Source organism: Lichenostomus cassidix, chromosome 1, assembly GCF_008360975.1.
Source record: "Lichenostomus cassidix isolate B80296 chromosome 1, HeHo_3.0, whole genome shotgun sequence".
Classification (NCBI taxonomy): domain Eukaryota; kingdom Metazoa; phylum Chordata; class Aves; order Passeriformes; family Meliphagidae; genus Lichenostomus; species Lichenostomus cassidix.
In genome coordinates, this window is record NC_139479.1 from 34,460,308 (window position 1) to 34,482,537 (window position 22,230).

At 37.5% G+C, this 22,230-nt stretch overlaps 2 protein-coding genes across 3 annotated transcripts in view; one reads left to right on the forward strand and one right to left on the reverse strand.

Moving 5' to 3' along the window:
• Positions 1 to 16,651, forward strand: part of GYG2 (glycogenin 2) — a 33,103-nt gene extending 16,452 nt beyond the window's left edge. Inside the window, exons 8-9 of one of the 2 annotated variants that reach the window (XM_085056491.1) lie at positions 6,651 to 6,728; positions 7,509 to 16,651. In XM_085056491.1, the coding sequence (XP_084912617.1) occupies positions 6,651 to 6,728; positions 7,509 to 7,571 (141 nt within the window). In that variant the 3' untranslated portion in view covers positions 7,572 to 16,651. Of the gene's footprint in view, positions 1 to 445; positions 2,916 to 6,650; positions 6,729 to 7,508 lie in introns of those variants that run through there. The other variant, XM_085056483.1, reaches the window with a different exon arrangement.
• On the reverse strand, positions 9,013 to 21,901 carry LOC146444519 (arylsulfatase D-like). The gene is made up of 10 exons (XM_085056513.1): positions 21,759 to 21,901; positions 20,680 to 20,820; positions 19,795 to 19,916; positions 18,551 to 18,673; positions 17,403 to 17,826; positions 16,403 to 16,539; positions 14,560 to 14,694; positions 13,209 to 13,371; positions 12,335 to 12,456; positions 9,013 to 9,416 (listed from the first exon to the last, which is right to left on the reverse strand). Exons 1-10 carry the CDS (start codon positions 21,809 to 21,811, stop codon positions 9,046 to 9,048), a joined length of 1,791 nt encoding a protein of 596 aa, XP_084912639.1. The 5' UTR covers positions 21,812 to 21,901; the 3' UTR covers positions 9,013 to 9,045.
• Between the last annotated feature and the right edge of the window lie 329 nt (positions 21,902 to 22,230).

A 22,230-nucleotide genomic window follows, 5' to 3' on the forward strand; every position in this document is an offset into this window, starting at 1 on the left:
TTAATGAGCAATGTGTCTACTGATCTCACTGGAGTTCAAATAAAACAAATTACCAAAAATTCTAGAAACCTATGTTCACGTGAAAGCCTGTTGGATACAAGATTTGCACAGTTAAACTATAAATGCTTTATTGTAGCAGATATTCTACTCCAACCAGGCCATATTTGTAATATTTTCACTGTATTGTTGCTGTGTATGCCAAGATCTGAGTGAGGATCAGTAAAATAAATGTTTGGTATATTCAAAGATACTATGGAAAGTAGTAAAAGCATGGGAAAATGAGGTGACATTATCAAAGCAGGAATTGATGATTGAATACTGTTTGTTTTTTCAGTTTAACTGGGAGTATACTGTGCTGATGTTTGACATTTAAGGTTTAACTTCACAATATTGAAGTAAGAACAACCAAATGACTGTTTTCCCACTGTTCTGCTTCTTCCCACAGAAAGAGCTTGCATGCTCTGTTTCAGAGCTGTCTATTCACTTCAAGCCAGCAAAACCAACTCCAGAAGATGAACGGAGAAAATGGGAGGAAGGGCACATAGACTATATGGGGAAAGATGCTTTTGAACATATCAAAAAGAAATTGGATGCATTTTTACACTAAGGATGTACTGTTATGGCCATCATGATACATTCCTTTATAAATGCAATTCTTGTACACTTGGCTGTCTTAACAGTTTACCTGACACCAGAGTTAGAAGTTATTATGGATCCTCATACATTCTTGGGGGAGATTTAACAGATACAGACTCTTGTTTTCTAACTGACAAATGTGCCTCATTTTTATTGTTACAGGTGTCTCATCTTCATTGTTCTCCCTTTGTGCCTTCTATAGAATAATGAAATATGAACTCTCATACTTCATTATTAAACTACTTAAATACATGAGAGTTCATACTCTGAGTATGAGCTCTCATGTATTTATCACTCTTTCCTGCTGCAACCTTTAGCATTCTGCAGAAACAGTCATGTGTGGGAAACACATTGGAAGTTAAAATTATTTTGGAAATTGAGTTTATTCCCCAAATCAAGATTATTCCCAAAGTACTTTCAGCAGTTGCTATAAAAATAAAAAAAATCTTGTTCTTGAAACCAAATTAACACTTTCAAGGGCTACCATGATGCAGACTTCAATATGAGAAAGAAGTTAAGAAATGAAATCCTGACCTCATAAGAGTCTGCAACAAAACTTTTTAATTTACATATGTTTAGGATTAGAGGAACTTCAGACTTTATCTGTGATAACATGTGGATGCTTGCCCTATTTATAGGAAGCTGCTCAGCTCCATAACTAGTGTGAGGAAGAGTGGTTTAAAACTCTTAAGACAGACTGATAATGTCTATTAACCTTTTCTATTGTTGCTATAGGATTCTGATGCTTTTTAAAATATTGTGAGCTTTAGTTGCATATTCTGAGTTGTGTGGTCAGAGGAAGAAATGCTGACAGCATGGTGTAAACCTTCTGGTGCTTTATATCAAGTTGTTTACAGTACTTCAAACTGCAGCTGATAAAGGCCTTCTTTGGCTTAGCATAATTGCCCTATATTGCAGGATAATTTGAGTACTACTAAAAACACAGTTGGCACTTGTTTTAGTAAACAGGCCCTTTGAAGATCCTTTACACATTAACTGTATGTGGGAACCAATGAATCTGTGAACATAATTCCAGAAAAAAATCTACTAGTGAGACTGCATTATATTAAGGATACTTACAAGGCGTTGTTTTGTGGGTTTGCGTATTGAACTTTTACTCATCTCAGTGAGTTTGTTTTAACAAACAAGTAAAATACTTTATTTCAAAGCAAAAAAAAAATTTAAAGAAAGAGTCTTGACAGTCATGCTAATATGATAACAGATTTGACAGTTATCTGTATCCTCACTCAATATTGGAATAAGAATTCTGCAGTGATGTTGCAGGACTCACAGTTTTAGTCTTTGTATGACACCAATTTTGGTAGAGATATACAAAATGAAATATCTTGGGAATTCTGTTTAAAAATAATGGTGTAAAATTATGCATAGATACTAGCAGAAAAAAAGGATAGCCGGATAGGAGGGAAGAAGAAAATTTTTTTTTGTTTTCTCCCCATCAAAAAGGATGAAAGGGTGGGGCAGGGAATAACTTGCACTAATCAGGAAAGAAATGAAAGAGTCAGAAGGTTCCTTAAAAGAAGAAAAATACTTATTTGAGTATCTTAGAATGACTTTCTAATATTCACAATAGTGAATTTGCTTTCACTTTTGAAGAATATTTCTGATTTTATCTAGGTCTCATTTATCCTTAAACTCTTAAAGCGGGGATCTCAGTGTGTCTGCTGAATACAAGCTTCTAGGTCAAGTTAGGTATTTAGGGTCAACAAAGAAATTAAGAAGTACAATCTTCTGTGCATCTCTCTCCTTGGCTAAGCTTGGCACCCTCGACAGCCTGTGTTTCTGGGTAGGTGACCTTCACACATGAGCACAGGTGGTTCTACCTCTTGGTGCTGTGGCCCAGTGCAGCAGGGTGGAGATGGCAGCAGCTGCAGTGTATTCTCACCCACGTGGCATTTGGTCTGCTGATTATCCCTGTTTCTTAGCTATCCTTGTGCACTTCTGTTTTATAAGAATTGTTGCTAATATAATTCAAACAGTTTTTGCTGTAGTCAGCAATGTGTTCTCATACTTCCTGCGGCTGTATTTTTTACAGTAACTACTAGATCTTACTGGGTACATTAATTAGATCATGGAAGAAAAATTACTGATGTGAAGTCAGTAAGTAAGAGTTTTTAAAAATTGGCATATGAATGTAGTAAAATGTGTCATTGAGCACATTTCAAACTGTTAATATGTACAATGGTAGTCTGTGTGGCTTATACAATGTTTTGCAAAGAATTGTAATATATTAATGTAGTGAAAATAAAAGAAATGGAAAAGACATATGAAGTCATGTGCTTATCAGATGATGAAGAGCTATAGGTTGTTTACATTGTGCCAGGGAGTATTACTCATGACTAGCTAGTTACTTTAATTTCTTTTTTAATTTTATTTAATTGCTTTTGAGACATTAGCATTACCTGCTGAGCAGAATTAAAAGTTGAGAGTTATAATTATTTCTACAGACATACATAATTACAATGTTTAGGAATTAGCACAACAGGAGCTGGTTTACTTGATTTCATGAAAAGTATGGCTGTTAAAGGCCCTGCCTTAGTTTTTGTGTCCTGTCTTTATACACAAAAAATTGAACTAGTTACATATAATGTAGTGTTTTCTTGGCTTCTAGCACACAGCTGTTGCCACCATGGTGTGAAAAGGGATAATTTTGTATGGGAATCCACTGCTGTGCTTCAGGCAGCATTCTGTGCTTTTATGGCCATCATTCTGCAATCCTGGGGTCACAGCCAGGTCTGAGGGCTGTTACAGGCTGCATGTGGCCATGAACCACAGCACTGACGTTTGCTAAGTGGAAATGTGTCCTGGGAAAAAAACTTACCAAGCTTCACCTGGAATTTTTCCCACATTAAATTGTGGTATAGCCTCAAGTATCTTTAAGGTAAAGAAAGATAAGAAGTGTAAGCTTTTTGGTGGCACTATTAATCTTTAAACAAGGCCAGACTATGACCTACTGTTGTGTGGCAGGCTCTGTATTTAAGGAGGACAGCTTGTGTTTAAAACAAAACATGCTGATTCTTCTGTCCTGTGCTTGGAGTTATTCACTACTTGACTTAGAGGGTACTTTTATTTGCCATTCAACAATTTTATTGGGTGCTCTTCATGTATAAAGAGGAGAAGATAGTGTGGGTGTACCACATGAAAAATTCTTGAAAATTTTAGACATGTGGGTTACTGCACTTTCCTAGCCTACAGGAAAAGGAGATTGTTGTCCATGAATTTCACTTTACTTACTGCTTAGTGCCTTGTAGGGTCTGTTCCAACTGGGTAATTCTTGGGAAATAAGTTTTCTTTGTCTCTCTGGATCAGTCAGCTCACAGCAAGGGTTTTTTCTAAAGCTGCCACTCGAAAAAATGCTTTGTTTGTTTTTCTTCACCTTGATTTTTCTGTCCATGAATGGGAGACTGCGTTAGTAGCAGGTGCTTGATACTTTTGTATGCTCCTATAAATATCCAGTTGTTCACAAGTAAGTCTACAATATGCCTATTTATTCCTTAATGGATCTGATTCTGTTATTTTCTAAACTGATTTGATTCCTATGACTTTGGACATAACCTGAAATGGGCCTGTTTTCTTAATTCATATCTCATTAATTCAAATCTCACATTCCAATTTCCCCCCAGTTTTCATCTGGGGGGATTTCAGTTTTCAAATCTTCATAATTTTGGGATTTTATTTCTGTGGTGTGAATTTTTGTTGGTTTGGGTTGTTTTGTTTTTGGGGATTTTTTTTTTTGTTTGTTTGTTTACTTTTTATCAGCCCAATATATGAGATTAAATGCATGGTAGTAAATTATTAAATAGCTTCCAAATATACATGTCTGTTGATACTGTTCATTGAAGTAGTCTGCATTGTCAGTGTATTGGTTGCAAACTGTTTCAACCAAAATTCTGTTCATCCTAAGTTGGATGGTTTATAAACAACTTCTATTGTGCTAAAAATTAAAAGTAGTGACATTCGAGTTACACTTTGCACCCTGGTATAAACCTTCAGTTTGTAGGTTTAGACCTGTAGGTTTAGACACCATACCATAATTATAGCAAAGGCAGCTAAAAAAATACAGTAACATGTAATTAACTAAAACTTATAAATAATAATTGCTAGAAAACTGGCAATTATATGAATAAAGGGGAAAAAATACAGTTGCAAGAATTTTATTTTCTTGAATTGCACTTTGACTGCTGTCAGAGCCCTTTCAACTTCAACAAATTGGAAGGATAAAAACTCCAAAATTCCAAAACAGATAGCCTCTGACTTGTCCTTATTTTAATACTTGTCAGGATGCCAGGACATTTACTGCCTTGAAAAACTGTTCAATTTTATGGCACTGTACAACATTCTGAACAACAATAAGTACCTGAAACCAATAATTTGTTTATTTTAGAACAATAAGATTTTCAGAGCCTTCAAATAGTATTATGTACTTGGAACAGAACTAACTGCATGGGATGGATGGGTACCTGCTTTATGTTTTGTTTAGTTTAGAGACTTTTTTCTTTTCAAACCACCATAAATTCTTCCTGTTTCCAAACCTTTTACTTACAACTTTTAGACAAATGGCAGAGCAGAAGCCAGGGTCATTTGGATGTAGTAACCTGATTTATCTCAGCTGGGGGAGTTGCAGGGTTTTTTTTAAAATATTTTTTCTTTATTTAAAAAAATCTTAGTAATGCAGTAGAATGGTAATGCAATATGAAACTAGGTTTTGAATAAATATGATTTTTTAAAATTTAGTTGATTAGATGTAATATTACATCTAAAACATCCTACAAAAATCTTCCAGTGTTTTATTGAGTTCAATACTATATATACGCCCATGTGTTTGTATTTTAATCTACAATCTGTCATGAGCAAAAGAGGTTTTTGTTACTCTTTCTTTGTCATTTATCTAAATGCCTCTCAAATATACTCAGAGTCCTTGGGAATTTCAAGCTGTATAAATTTTGAGCTCAAATTACTATTCTCAGTTTATTTGTTACACAATTATTTTGCATCCTTAAACGATGGGATCTTGTGATCTGTGTGCTGGCACTCCCTTGAGTCCCAGCAGGGAGCAAAGCAATGTGTCTGATATTTAAACATAGTGAAGTGAGGCTTCTTAGAAGCTTATTGTCTCACTCCTGAGAGATTTGACAATTGCTCTGTTGAGTCAGTCTAATGCAACAATTCCAAATGTCATTTAATAATGATCAAACGAGTTAAGTGGAAGTCAGCTCCATACAACATGAATGTCAAACATTTACACAGTACAATGACAGCTCTTTCAGTAAAACAAATTTCATTTGTTACAGAGTAATACTTCTCTCTCTATGGTGTCTATATTAAACCATGTGTAGGCACATTCTTGTATGGCTAGCACTGGCTTGGAGATTGGCCAGTTGTCTCAGGTTTTCCTAATAGGCCATTTTATGTTGTCCTTGTGCCTTGCTACAAAAGGAGAAGCCATGAGAATAGAAAGGAGAAAGCATAAAATTTAGGCTTTATTCTCATACTAATATATGTTGTAAAACATCATTATAGATGATTTTTCGAGGAAACCTATAGAACTGAATTAAGAGTTTCTTCCTTCCATTGTTATTCAAGATGGTTTTGTGACTGTTTTTTGGCCTACTAATGCATTTTATGTGAAAAAGGTTCATGAGGCCATCTTTAGCATGATGTTGGGTTTGTCTGTTTGCGGGTAATATACATTTGCCAGAAGATCAGAAGAACAGCTTGTGCAGAGCTTACATGTTTTTGTTAAAGTGTATACACACCAAGAGATCTGCAACAACTCCATGGCTAGGATCTGCATAGAACAGGTAAAATAATTAACCTCCTTTTTCTGCTTACCACTGACTCCTCAAAACTTGTACCTTTTAAGATACATTTAGCTTTAGACAGTGAGAGGCATTTAGGACTGAAAATAGTCTTCTTTCCTGTCCCCCATGTGTTTTGAAGTGATTTGCATCCTATTCAGCAATTTCCCATTACTTTTCTCTCCTTGTCGCCTGCAGATCCTCTGTGTGCACTGTCTGCCCTCTCCCTCTCAGTGTGGGAAAAGCATATTTCCCTGTGCCTGGTTTGTGTCTCTTGTAAGTTGACAAAAACTGGTTCTCTATGGTGCCAGCCCTAATTCTTCCTCCACGTGCCTGAAAGCCCCTCTGACTTCCCACAGATGCCAGCCAAGATAAAATTATCTGCATTTGAATGTCAGAAAGGCAACATGGATATCTTTGTGACTCCTTAGAATTTGACCATAGAGCAGTTCAGCAAATTTAACTTTCAGAGAAAGGATATATTAAAAAAGTGTTCAATGTTTGCTTTTATATGGGGTGATTTTTTCACACTGTGCTTGGAGATGGAGTTTGGAGTTTTGCTGATGTACTGGCCTTCCTAGTCTGGCTTCCTAGAGTTTGGACCCATGCTTGCATGCTGAGTCCTTGAATGGTATAAACATGTTGAACACCTTCCCATCTCCTGGGAAATGCTCTCTTCATTGACTAATGTGGGGCTGGGTGTGTTCTTGTGTGTAAGTGATAGAACATGCTGATTTGGAAGGAACCCAGCAGGAGCACTGAGTCCACCTTTTGGCCTTGTGCAGGACATTCCAAGAATCATACCATGTGCCTGAGAGCAAATGCTTTTTGAACTCAGACAGGTTTGGTGCTGTGAGCACTTCCCCAAGGAGCCTGTTCCAGTGCTCAACCACCCTATGGATGAAAAACTTTTTCCTGATATGTAACCTAATGAGTGGAGTGGGTGAGTGGGGAAGCCAGGGAAGTGAACTGAGAAAAAGCTTAGCCTTGTGCTTAACTGATAATGTAGAAGCTACTGAACTGACAGACTTGACAGCTTTTGCCTTTATCCCAGAGAGCAGTAGGATTTATCCTCCAGCTCCCAAGCAGCCAAACTTTGAAAAATTCGATTTAAAGTGAGTAGTCTTTCATGCTCTTTTCTCCCTGCATGAATCCAGTGAAATGCAGCTGCTCTGGTTTTAGTCCCTTGTCGGCCACAGAAAATATCAAATCTGATAAGTTCTTAGCAATACTGATGTGGATTTACACACTATCAAGAAGTGAGAACAAACATATTTTTAGATACTTCTGTGTTTTAGATACTACAGTATTCAGGAAGACTTAGAAGTTTGAATCTGAGTGTCTTGCCTGCAATCTACTTTTTTAGGAGTAAAAAATACATGAACCTCCATTTGAAAATCTGATTTGACACAAAACCCCTGCAAGAGCAGGCTTAGGATTATATTTTGAGAGATGAATTTATTTAACCTAAGGGCAGCAAGAGAGGATTAGATATTTTAATTCCCTCCCTTTCCCTAATGACTGTACAGAGTGCTGACACTTGTTTGGCCTGGAGAAGATGACCTGTACACAGAAGCGATTAGTCTGTGAGGTGAATTGTTTTTAACACCTCCAACTGAAAGCAGTGTTTTTTTCACAAAACAAAGCATATTTTTCAGGAGGCATAATGGCATTCCTTTGAAATCAGAGGCATTGCCACTCAAGTGGGACATGCAGGCTTATGAATTAGTCTCATAGATAGGTCCCAAATTTCACAAGCTTCACAAGGAAGCTGTGTGATTATTTTTTTCTTTTTTTTCCCCTTTTTTTCCTTCTCAAGGAAGTTGGGAAATGACTTAATTATGTGGAAAACATGTCAGTAAAAATTATAGTGATTTAACATTTCAGAATACCTAGGTACTTTGCTACTGATCTTGAGATGCTAATTTTAGCTATCTAATTTTTAAAACATACCTGTCAGTTCAGTTTTCCCAGGGAATTCTTACATGATAGACAAGTGAATGTACAGTTGAGGAGGCAAAAAAAAATCACTAAATTAGGTGTTTATTTTTGAAAGGCCAATGCATTTTAGTATGTTTCCAAATGAAATGTGCAATTTTATTTTTCATTATCTTTTCATTGTCATCATCCTTTCATTTTTGTGCAACAAATGAAATTTATTTTTCATTAAAAAGGTAAGGCCTGAATAGGGATACACTCTTGGGCTCAGTCCTGTTGTCTTAACAAGCATATTTCCCATACAAATATCTGCTATTAAAAATTTGCTTTTTTATTGGTCATCATTTACTTGAATTGAAAATCAGTAAGAAAAGAAATTTTGTTTCATTTATTAGGTATTTAATCCCAAATTATTCACTTGAGGGGTAGATTCTACCGATGACCTCTAATTTGTTTTTGAACCGCAGCCTTACTAAATTTCTGTGGGTAAGAAAAAAGTTTGAACAAAAATCAAAGCCATTTGAGCAATCACTAATGTCCCTTTTAGTTATTCCAGTGTAATTTACCATTTATCTCTAATTTCTGTATGACTGTAGTCATGTAAATGTGAAAAATTATCAACTTCTTTAAAGCTAACTGTACTTTTATTTTGGTATTAAACTATGCCATCTTCTTTGTTATTTTCTTCCTGACACCAACAGAACGGGAACATCCCACAGCATGGCTGCAGCCATGGCTTCCATATATTATTGTAAGGAGACAGCTGTTGTGGGACTGGAGTCAGTGTCTTGCGATGCTCTTCCACAGCTCTTCTTATTCTCCTTATTACAGAGTCAAACAGGGGCTCAGTGTCAGCTGGTAGAGGATTGGCTTCAGATGGATCCTGTGAGAGATTAAACAGCAGTGGAGGGTCGTGATGGGTCACACCATCCCCGAAACATGGACAAATTCCTCTTCTGAAACAGGCCCCAGAGGCCTCTGGTTGAAATACTGGAGTAGTGTAATGAGCTTTCCATACGGTGCCACCTGTCACAGAAGCACATTTGAACAGCTTAATGTCATTAGGAGCTGGGGGATGGTCCCTGAAATGTTGGTTCATGTTTAAGTGATCTGTTTTGTTGTTCTAAGGGGAAGCTTATGTTTTGATTGTCACATACAAGGAGAAGGTGTTGTGGAAGCTGGCAGGGATTCAGATGGTTCTTTGTGTCTCATGGGTGTGCCTTGGCTCTGGGTACCATGTGCAGTATATGGATACTTAGGCCTATATTTTGGGTTACAGACGGAGTCTAAAACTTCCCTGTTCCCCTTTGGAACTTTTCATGCCTCTTGGAGGGGGGAGATTGGAGAATGTAATCCCTAATTTCTGGGTGTAAGTATTGGTAGGTGGTTGTTCTTCTGGCTCTGTACGTCTGAGTGAAGAAGTATATTTAGGCAGAAACTGACCACAGCTTATTTCTCTGCTCAAGTTCCAGCACACTTCCAAAAAGGGTGGCAATTGCAGGCCTTAAAACCAGTAAAATCTGAAATCTAGTTTTTAAGTTTACATGGAGAGGGAGCTTGTACTTCATCAAGCTCTTGTATTGAACTTGGGATAAACACAGGTTAGTAACTTGTAGTGAAAAAGTGGTAAATTACTAGGACTACATCTGAATGCAGTTCATCACATTTTACTTTTTCGTCCTTGCTCCTTTTTCTCCTATTCCTTACCCCACATTTAGAAAGCACTACATTGAACTCAGAGAAAAGGATGTGCCCAGCAAGAAGACAGCAATTAGATACTCTGTCTGAAAAAGAACACGACAAGAAAGAGGACATTCACCTCTTGGAGCCACTTCTCTGTGCTCAATGCATTAAAGAGCTGACAACTAAATTTTCCCTACATGGAATTTTCTTTTTGGTTCAATGGAACCAGCTGAACTTTACTTCCTTTCTTCTCTTGTCCCCAGAGTTGTTCTTTATGTCTGGAGCCTGAAGCTTTATTCTTCAGTCTCTGTCTTGTTACTACTGATAGAAAAATATTATGTTAATAAATACAATTTAAAGCTTCTTAAAAGGTGAATAGAAACAAATAACAGATATTAACACTTAGGTAATATTTTAACTTAAAATATCCAGTTGCTGGCTAGCTGGTTGGCTCTGTATCTATTTATTTTCACTCCATGGTTTCCAAATCCTGCTAAACTATGCTTCTGCACTTCTATGGAGGGATGATGTCTCAAAGGTTCTGAAATGTTTTGGCATAATAAATCTGTAACAATTCTAAATGTTAGATATCTCCATTTCTGAAATTGTGAGAGAAAGGATGAAGAATGTGGATTTCTTACAGAAAACATTGGTTAGAGCATGGTGCTGATAATGCCAAGGTTGTGGATTCAATCCCTAGATAGGTCATTCCCTTAAGAGCTGGACTTGAGCATCATTGTGGGTCCCTTCTAGCTCAGAATATCCTGTGATCAGGAAATAAAGATGAAATCTTTAAACTTTCTGACAGCTTACTCAGGGCAGACAGATACTCCTTAAGTATGTTTGAGTGCTTTGCTGCTGGCTGGATGTGCCCCACATCCTTCAGTTTATAACTGTCTTATGACTAAAAGAATATTTGTCTCATGACAAAAATGCAAGCAGCCTCTGTGATATCAGGGTGCCCAGAGCATGGGATTTGCTTCTTATGTCTGTTGGTAAGATAGCATAGATATTTATTACAAGGAGTTAAACAAAAAAGTAGTAGGAATCAGTGCTGGTAACAGCAATGGGGGTTTCTCTCATCTCCAACAGGCAAACAGGGATATGCAGTTTGCTACAGAAGTAGCTCTGACAGAATCTGAAGGGTGCATGTGCAGCAAGTTAGTTTAATATATCCAAGCGAAAGGAAACCTGCTGCTTTGACCCAAACATCTCTCAAACCCATCTCGTAACAATCAATCAGTTTAATGAGCAGAAAGAAATGGACTGTCACTAATAAGACTTATGGTGCAGAGGTAAAGGAAAAGACTCTTTAACATATAAACAAAGGATTCTTCTGGCTTCAGTGAAGGCCTTAAAAGATGGGTCTTAACCGGGTGACATTAAGACAAAATGGCTTCATAACTAGCTTGATTAACAGGCAGATGTAAACAGATAATAAATATATAATGTGAGTGTGACATATTTGTAAATGGGCAAAAACAGACTCTAAAAGGTCTCTCAGCCCAGTCAGGAGAAATGGCAGCTGGAGCAAAGAGCCAAAATTTTTGGCTTGGCTGAAAGCTGAGTTATATATTTGGTTAGCTGGTCTTTCATATGCAGAACATTGCATTGTTTTCAGGTCCCTTGCCATGAGGAGCTGAGGTTCAACTGGAAAAATTGTGGAAAGGCATGCATAAGAAATCTAAATGTACACAAGGCTTCATAGGACGATAAAATGCCACAAAATACACCTTGCGCCATCATACTGTGCGCGTAGCTACTTAAGTAGAGCTTTTATAGCTTAGAAGAAAGCAATGGAAGTTAGGTGAGGAGCAAAGCAGGAGAACCTGAAAAGCAGTTCTTCAAATGCCCAACTTGATTGGAATATGTATTTGGCCTTTCACTAAGGGAGTGTGGCATGACTCTTCTAGCAGGAATATTCTCCAGGAGTTGAGACAGTCAGACACAGCTTTCTCTGACCAGAAACTTTCTGCACTGGCAAAAAAGGTGTGCCTTGCAGAGAAACAAAGAGAGATCTCTAAGAACAGTGAGATATTCTTGAAGGTCTGCTTCCCAGGAATCAAAGCCCTTCATCTCAGGCAAGGCAGGACAGCCAACAATGAGGCTTACGGAAGAACTGAGAGTTCGAGACAATGAACTTATTCCATATATATGTGTGTGTGTATATGTGTATATGTATTTTTTTACATGATACTCCATGGGAAGCTAGACTACGTTACATAGTCTCTGATCTGCAGGAGGAGGATGTTCATACTCACTGTCCTTCTGGTGCCAGCGCACTGCATGCAGAAACACACCGCAGTAGTGGAACAGGAACTCATGCCTGGAGTGCTGCTCTGTCCCCAGCAGCAGGGGCAGCAAGCTGTGCCCATCCATGACCCTGAGGGAGAGGACCAAAGTCACCAGACAGATTCAGACTTTTAAGTTTGCAGATGGATCATGAGCAGTACTCACTCTATGTATGCAGCGTTAGGATTTCAAGTGTCATTGCTAAACCAAGGTACTGTTTAGCTAATGAGCCCTGAGATTTTCAATTGGGTGAAAGGGTGGAGGCCAGCAATTAGCACTTACTAGAAGTTTTTGCATATCCTGCCTGGGCAGATAAGACACTATTACTGTAATTTTCCTGGAAGTGATAACAATAGTGAAGGCATGGTTCACAGGTGTTAATTTTGATACCTGAAATGGAAATCACTGACAGCTCTGCGAGCTCCAGGCTATGTAAAAATAATAATAAAAAAGAAGCCACTTACTGAATTGCCCAACAGTTAGTTGGTTTACTTACACAGCACCAGTACTTATATTCTTTTTGCTGAAATGGCTTAGCCACCACACTTTCTCATATCCTTTAGAGAAGTCTTTTTTTACAGTCATCCTAGTGTCCCAAATCAACCAAGTTGCCTTTCAGTGGTAGCAGAACTGAGCTAGCTAAATGACTCATATGATTTTTTTCTTTGCATTTTCCACATAAGCAGACAAGATGGGGAAAGCTGTGCAGAAAGAAAGCTAGAGAATTGCTTGGTTTAGAAATAAAGAGAATTTAACCTCTGGCTGTTAGGATGCATGACACAGTCAGCTTCTGCCTAAACCAAGAAAGTGAAACAAATATGGTTTATGAAGCCATCTCTGTACCTGTCCTGAGGCACTGCCCCTCCAGCCAGTTGAACTACTGTAGGATAAATGTCCATAAGGCTTGTAGGTTCATTGATAACTGTCCCTGCAGGCAACACTCCTGGCCATCTAACTATACCTGGAACACGGATTCCTCCTTCCCATCCTCCCATTCCTTTTCCACCTGTTATAGAAGGGGAAAAAGTGTCAAAAAAGATAAAAGAATAAAAGATACTAGATCTTTATTGTGCATGTATAATAAAAGGTTTTAAAAGTTTTAAAATATTCATGTAATTTTAATGAAAACACACTAAATCCTGGAAAACAGTATATTGTCATTCAGCAGCGGCTCTTCTCATTATTTGTGTGTTTGGCTTATTTATCTGCTTGTTTTTAATATGCAGTTCCCAATAGTGACAGTGAATTTTACAGATATTTATTAATTGAATTGTATTTTTGAATCTTGCTAGTTAGTCTCAGTGGGATATCCCCTGTTCTGCTGTATGTGGACATAAATAGGAATGTCTTTCTATTATTGATATCTAAACTGATGTTGTATCCCATCGTGCCTTCTCTCTAAGCAGGCATGATTTCATCATTTTCCTCTCATACTGAACTCCCTAATCACATTTCTCTTTCCCCTCCAGATTCTCCTGTTACTAATATACTTATGTTCAGCTAGTAGAATTGAATTCCTTAGATCAGATTCTGAGGTATTCAAGTGAGCCTCTTGGCCTTTTTGCATCTGTTACTGGCATGGAAACTTCATAACAAGAGCTAAAGGCTAATTTTGCATGTAGGAATGTTCCTGCATGGATCTGAGCTGGATCAAACATTTCTTGTGTGGCTCATCAAGTAACTTAGTACTAGACAACATGCACTGTGATGCTAAGCAAGGCCAGGGTGCACACAACTCTTCTGTAGGCAAACAAGTGATGGGTGCAGCTTTCAGACTGCATGATACAGTAAGTGCCAAGCTGCCCAAGATGTCACAGTGGTTTTTCAAGGTTTAGCAATCTGGAGGGAGCACATACAAGAGATACCATAGATCTTCATTTCCACAGAGCTTTTGTCACTGGTGGACCATGAGCTGTCCATGAGCCAGCAGTGTGTCCTGGGGGCCAAGAGGGTCAATGCTGTCCTGGGGTCCATTAGGAAGAGCATCGCCAGCAGGTCAAGGGAGGTGATCCTGCCCCTCTACTCAGCCCTAGCCCTATGAATAGAAGATACTCTGACATTGTTTCAGCCCTACAATCCAAGATTATAATCCCAGTATATAGTTTATTAGGTGTGGTCTGTCTGGATCTATTTTATTCTATCTTGGTTTTTTTAAGGGGAAGTCTTATGCATTTGCACACTACTAAAATTTTACCTTTATAGATCCCATTCCATCCACCCAACTGAGAATTTCCTCTGTGAGCCTCTAAGAATCCTCCATGATCAGATGCAAAATAAATGAATGTGGTATCCTTCAAACCTTCTTTGTCAATAACATCCAGAAGCCTACCTATAAACAAAGCAAAACATCTTAATTACATCAGGAGATGCAGTCCGATTTTTTTAGTTACTGACTCAAAATTCAGTGAAGACTGAGTTTTTCCATTTGCCTGAATGAATTCTGTTAAACAGGAAAATAAAAAAAAATAAAACCAATTGGAAAATAAATGAGTAATACTTTTATTCAAGCTACTCAAAATACTCTGTCAGATTTATATTGTAAATTCTGTGTCAAGAGGTGCCTTTACCTCGCAGCCTCAAACATGTTGAAAAGCTTAAATAATAGTGCTGCTTTGATTACTAACCATAGGAAACTGTTGTGTCTCACCAGGAACTGAACAGGAACTCTGAGACCAGGCTGTATATTATCAACCAAAATAATCTCCTGATGTCAGTGGTAAAAACTTAACAGACTGGAATTCAAACCTAACTTCAGAAGGAATGGTTTTGGTACTGACTGCATCAAATATTTATATAGAATGTGATTTGTCTTCAATTAATCGTCTTCATCATCTTCTGCATCAAATATATTTGCCAAGAACAGCTTACATAGCTACAAAAGCAGCTGCAAAAGCTGAACAGCACAAGAAAAAAGCACAAGCCAGTGATCAGCACTTTTACTCAATCTCTTTGCCTTTACAGATTTCCTGTGTCTCCTTGGTGAAACTAGTTATTGACCTTACCTACAAAACCTTCTCCCAAAAAGAGTCTAGGTATTCTGGGTCTGAATTAGACCCCAAATCACTTAGCTGTCCAGCTCTGGAGAGTTCTCTCACTAGCTGCAATCCTGTTTCAACTGCACAAGGCATGTTCATTACATCTTGATTCTGCTATCCATCTCTGCTTACGTAGCCTGTGTCTGAAGGTGACTGGTGCCAAAAATTTGGAAGACAAGCATGGATAAGTCCTCTGGTTCATCTGCATCTTGCAGGAGTTTTCAACCTGCTCATTGGAAGCAATCAGGCTCCTCTCAAATTACAATTTTGTAGATGTGGATATTGGAGGATTAAAAAATTCAGGGATTGAATTGTAGCCTTGACAGGAGGCAATTACTTTGTCAATAGGATCTTCACTTTTGACTAAGTACAAACAGTAGCTATCCATCTCATTGAAGAGAAAAGGAACAACTAAGGTTAGGTTTTTAAACCTAATAAATAAACCAATCAGAAATGTGACGTGATTGGCACTCAAGAGCCTAGATTAAGACCTAACTGAGTCTTCACTGACTTCACACAACATATTAAGTAAAACTCCATAGCTTTCTAACTTGGACTTTTGGTTAGGAGAGGGTTCCGGTTTTTTTAATATTTTTTTAATAAAAATGAATAAGTAGGCAAAACAACCATCACATGATGTAATATTCAACAGCAACACTCTTTACATCTATGACCAAATCGAGCTGGAGAAATGTCATACATTTTGATTAAAAACATGATTGAAGACATATTTGATTATTTGACTGCATTTAACAATTCAGTATAGAAGTGTGTCATTTAAAAAAGATAAAGAACAAATCCTTACAAGGAAAGTTTAAGCTTTCATGTTAAGAAAATAAAAAAAAAAGGTACAGTCATGATATGGAAGTCTCTGAAACCCACTGTGTAACCAAAGTGAGTTCACTGATTTTTACAATTGCCAAAAGGGAGTTTGGTGATCACCCCTTTACTGCATTTTCCACATTCAAATGAATGAAGAATTTTCTTCAAGACCAAACTTACCCACTATCCAGTCCATCTCCTCGACATTATCTCCATACAGGCCATGCCTGCTTCTTCCCTGAAACTTCTCTGTGGTAATGAGAGGGGTGTGAACATGTAAAAGGGAAAAAAAGAGAAGAAATGGCCTATGCTTGTTTCTGAAATAAAATAAAACAATAGTCAGTTCTCTTCAAACTGTCACTCAACCCAAAATATAACAGGGGTATTGCAGTTACTATCTCAATAAATATTATTATTTTTGTGACCTAAGCAATTTTTTTTTTTTTTTTAAATTTCGACATCTTTTCAACATTTAGGTTTTGGGAGACAGAGGGGAATAAAACACACTCCTCAAAGATGTTTGTTCTATATTAAGACCCAAACAGTAATGGACCCTTTCTTTTTCCAGTTCCAAATGAGACATTTGTAGAAAGTTAAATAAAAAATTAGGACAGCTGATAGCCAAAAGACTGACACATTCTTGGAAGCAAGGAGAATAGCACTCACTTGCATCAGTGTCCCCATGGAGGAGGAATATTATGACTCACAGTGGGTGATATCAGTGGGTTTCACCTACAGTGAAACTGTATCCCTTCAACATCAAGTCAGGATACCCTAGGAACCTGAGACTACCTGTGCTAAAGTTTTAGAGAAGGAATTTATATTGTCTCAAATTTCCTTTAAAAAACAAACACACAACCCCTAAACCCTGACAGAAATATGGATATGCTCAGGCTTAACACATGAATATTTTTAAAGATTTAGTGGTTTGTTCAATTCCAGTTGAGGTTACTGATAGTAAACAAAGGACACCTTTGGGGAAAAAAACCCAAAACCACAAAACTAAAAAAAAGGTCACTGTCACTCTCCTGTTTGTAAAATATTAACTTCATATGATACTTTCTATGATAGTCCACTGACCACCCTAAGATCATTTTTCTGGCAGAAGGCACAGTCCTTGGCCAGGACCCCTCTGTATCACTCACACAACCCCTGTCTGCTCCTCACCTCTGTTGATTACCTTTCAATAAAAGTAATTGCCTCCTTCAGCATATTAGAAGTAGTTTTTTGTAGGTTCATTGGTTGTTCAGTGATATCATGGTTTCTCATCAGGATACAGTTCCAGTACTTGGTGAAACCATAGCTGGAGAACCAGGAGATGAAATATAGGAGACCACAGATAGCCAGACACATGATTATTTTCCATTTCACTGGGAATAAATTGGCAAGTTTTCCAATCACAAGAGTGAATACTGCAAGGATGATCATCTGAGTGTAAAACCAATATGTATCTTGCAAAGACTTGGCCAGTTCAGGGTCATCTGTGCCTTGACACTCATTCACAAGGGTAAAAGGCATGCCATAAAAGTAACCAAAACCATGATTTAAAGGATGGTGGCAGTGATCACGGTGTGTTTTGCAGTTCACACCCATGTGCCACTTCCCTGGAAATATAAAACAAAGATCTTAAAACTGATATTACAACTCTTTGGTGTGTCTGTCTGTATTTCTCAATTAAGGTGCAGCCAAGGGGGAGCTGGTGTGGAAGGGAGAGAGACTCAGGGAGCAACAGTGTATTTACACTTTATCTGTCTAGAACAGCTGTTTTTCCTTGCCTATATGTTTAAATTCCATGTAGGCCAAGGGTCCAGCTCAGAGACCTCCTTGAATAAGAACAAATACTGTTGCAATAATTGGTAGTTACTGTTTTTCACACAATGAAGTAACCATGCAAAAATGTGCAACCTGATAGGGAGAAACTGGAGAATACCTGTGCCAAATGAAAGATCTAGGTGCAAAAATATGAACTATTTTACACACAAGTTCTAGCTAACATTTTTCTGCTTAATACATCAGTGAATGTCTCTGTTGGTTCATCCTAAAGCAATCTGTGCTGGGCAGACAAGATTCTTTCCTTTGAATTTACTTCCATTTGCAGTGTGTATTTATGTATTCCATATATCCTAATTTTGGATTTATGAGATACACTGTACTGACACTGGGACTTGTGGATAGTGTCATAAAATCCCTGCTGATTTTGAAAGTTATGCATACAAGAAAAACCTAGTTTAACCGATTGTGGACATTTTGACAAAAAAAAATATTTACAGAAGCAACCTAATTAGAATAACAAACAATGAAAAGGCAACAAGTTTCTTTATCTCATACCTACTAGTGCTGTAGAATAACCTTTCTGGTAGAGTATTTTGGCAAAAGTAGTTTCATTTGGTGGGAGCCCCCCAGAACCACCGTTCCAGAAGAGAACCTGCCGTTGAGTGCTGGATGCCATGCCTAGAGAGGAATAATAGTCTTTAAAATAAAACAAGCCAGATTTCAGATTTCCAGCCTTCTCAGACTGTGCTTTCTAACAAATGGGACTCAGTTGCCTAAGCCTGGTGCCTCTTTATTAGCCATTTCCTATGCCCTAGGATAGTCTGATTGACCTCCAGAATGATGCCTTTCCCAAGTTCTGTGTCGTTATATGCTAGTCCAATGCAGATGTCTCAGCTGTGCTGGGGTGTCTACAAACAGCAGGAAGACATCTCTATTTGGACGTTAGACAAACTCTTACAATCAAAGTTCTGTTCAACATCTGTTCTGTTTTTAACATCAAGTTCAAAATATTATGTTAAAAAAAAAGAAAAGGAAAAAGAAAAGAAAAGAAAAGAAAAGAAAAGAAAAGAAAAGAAAAGAAAAGAAAAGAGAGAAGAGAAGAGAAGAGAAGAGAAGAGAAGAGAAGAGAAGAGAAGAGAAGAGAAGAGAAGAGAAGAGAAGAGAAGAGAAGAGAAGAGAAGAGAAAAGAAAAAAAGAAAAGAAAAGAAAAGAAAAGAAAAAAGAAAAGAGAAAAGAAAAAAAAAGTTTTGTCTAGAACAAAAGGCTTCCAGATTTAGAGGTACACACTTCTTAAATATGCAGTTCATGATTACATTTGCCCTTAAGTGACTCAGAATCACATCAGAAGCTGCACTGATTGTTATGCCGTATGTGGTGGCTGAAGTCTTCTGTCGTAAATTTGCATGGTGCAAGTAAATCTGTTTTAAACACAATTGCTGAGAACTATTCTATAGTCTGACACATTTCACTGTGAAAAAGTTTGCCAGGATATTAAAAATATTACATTTAATGCCACTGAACATACAACATTTGCACAATTTTCTTCATTTTTCTACTTCTGGGTGCTTTGTACTGTTTGGATTTTCATCCATTTCTGTGTTGTCATTTAGCACATTAAATGTGTTTTACATGGGGATTTGCCCATAGAAATCAATCATTAGTCATCTCTATTTTTTGCCCATCTCACTGAGACTCCAAATCCCAAGATTAACTATTCTTTAAAACGGTTTATTTAAGGGGATTTTTAATATCAACACTGACTAGACTAACTGCAGCAAAGCACTAGAGAGAGGCCCAACCTGATCTGATAGGGTATCTGCCAGTCAGGAAAGCAGCTCTGCTTGGAGTACAGACAGCAGCTGCAGCAATGTGCTGAGTAAGTCTCACTCCATCCTTTGCCAGGCCATCGATGTTAGGGGTCCTAAGGAGAAAAACCCCATCTATGATAAAAACATATTACACAGAAATCCATGGTATCTTGCTCCTTCTAGTTTTGTCGAGAATATCACCATAAAATTTGCAAAAATCTCTTTACCTACAACTCAGCTAGAAAAGTTGTGTGCTTTATATATATATATATTTTTGAGATAGCTTGAGTCCTTAGAAATGAGTTTTACATGGTTATATATGTTCTTATTATTAACTTTAAAAAAAGGGGGGGAAAAGATATCTCAGCTATATCCCATACAGAATCCCATGCAGCACAGGGAAGAACAGTCTGTTCACAGCACAACATCCAAGATAATAATAGGCTATAACAAAGACACATAATTCTCTCAATCAATCTATACACAGACCGATAACTGCACTAGGGATAAATATATCACATAGACTGACCTGTCATTTCATAACAAGTCTACTAGAGTTGTGAACTGATTTAAATTCTAATCTCAGTCCTTCATATTTCAACCCTGGAGTTGCAGAAGTTTATATATTATACATATGCCTGACCAGCACAGTGCACAGACACATTTGCAAAGGTCTAAGTCCAAGACAGCTCCTCAAGCATGCCTGTGTGACTCCAGCAGGAATTACTGTAGAACATTCATTTTGTATATAGTTTATCTAGCTAAATTAAGTGTATCTAGATAAACTAACAAATTAATAATTAATTTTTAATGCTAAGTATCATCAATGTTTTTTTTTTACTGAAGTTCACCAGGAAGGGGTAATTTATTTCTTACCTTATTGTATCATTGCCATAGCAACCCACATCTCCAATACCAAGATCATCAGCCAGTATCAGTAAAAAGTTAGGTTTTGAAGGGTTTGATACACAGGTTCTTGGAAACAAGCATAAAATTAGCCAAAATTTTAGGTAGCTCCTAAAAGCAAAAGTAAAGTGGAAAATTGCCAAGAAACAATTTTAAATTTTACAATAGACTTTAAATTATTATTTTTAAAGTTTTATGGGGACTCAGTAAGGTGCAAACAGCAGCCAAAGAGTGCCAGCAGATGGAGCTCCTGAATATTTTCAGAAGTCCTTGAGTTATATAGTATTAGTATAATTTTCTGGGGGTTTTGTTCTAATTATTTTACATTACTTATTTATTACTATTATTATTTATTCACACAGGAATATTGCGTCTGCATTTCTTTAATGACATTTGCCCTGATCTCTGCAGATATTCCCAGCAGAAAGAGTGGTTGGATACTTACAAGTGTCCAGAGGCACCCCTTGTAGGGGAGTGTAGGATGCTCCTCTTAAGGCTCCTGGAATGAGTGGGACAGGAGCACGAAGGTGATTGATGTGGAGTCACACTGGGCATTATGGCCATGGCTTGACTGTGGCATTTACTGCACCCACTGCTACACAGACTGTCTGGAAAATGCTCCTTAAACCATGACACCATCTGCAAAATCAAGGTGCAGCTTAAACTCTATTATCTTCCTAGAAGACCCTAAAAGTATCTCCATATGTTTTAGTTGCTCAAGGTGTTTGCAATGGAAGCTTACAAATGCTCACCTGATGTAAAATACATATGCTAGACACATCTTCTTGTTGCTAGTTCATCAGCAAAAAGTGATAAATGCAAAGTAAGTGTACTATACTATATGTAATATATACTCCTAAACCTCCATGTCTTATAAAAGTAGGTTAAAAAATCTTGAAATACAAACCAATCTAAACCTGTACTAGCTACTCTTAGATTCTCCTTAAGCTGGGGTAGTGGTAGCAGGGAAAAAGCAATAGATCTGCCTATATTCTCTTGTGCACACCACCCACAAGCCAGGAAGCAGCCTCAGTGAATGTCTTTTTTACCATTGTTTTCCTTGGTAAACATCATAGTTTTCCCTTTTAAGAAACAGGTACATAATTTGGCATATAAATTCTGGTGAAAAAGGAAAAAAAATAAGTCAGAGCCCAGCAGTTCTGGTGATTTCGCATGCAGTTTTGCAAGATCTGGCCTGTTCCCAGCTGCTAATAACTCCAGGGGGACTTGTGAGTATTGGGAAAGAAGGCAAAATGTTACTGGATTTAAAGAAGTTCTAGAAGTACCTATTACTCAATACATGCACAGAACTGTTGGTGTTCACTGAAAGCAAAGTTTCCACCATTTTACAAATCAGGCAAAACTAGTATCTCACTTTTTACCTAACCTCAGATCAACTTTAAGGAAAAGAATCTGACCTTTACTGTGAGCTTATAAATGACAAAAAAACCCTCAAATAAAAGCCATCCTGGAAACTAACATTTGCAGTGTTATTCTTAGGGAAGAAACTGTATTGTTCTT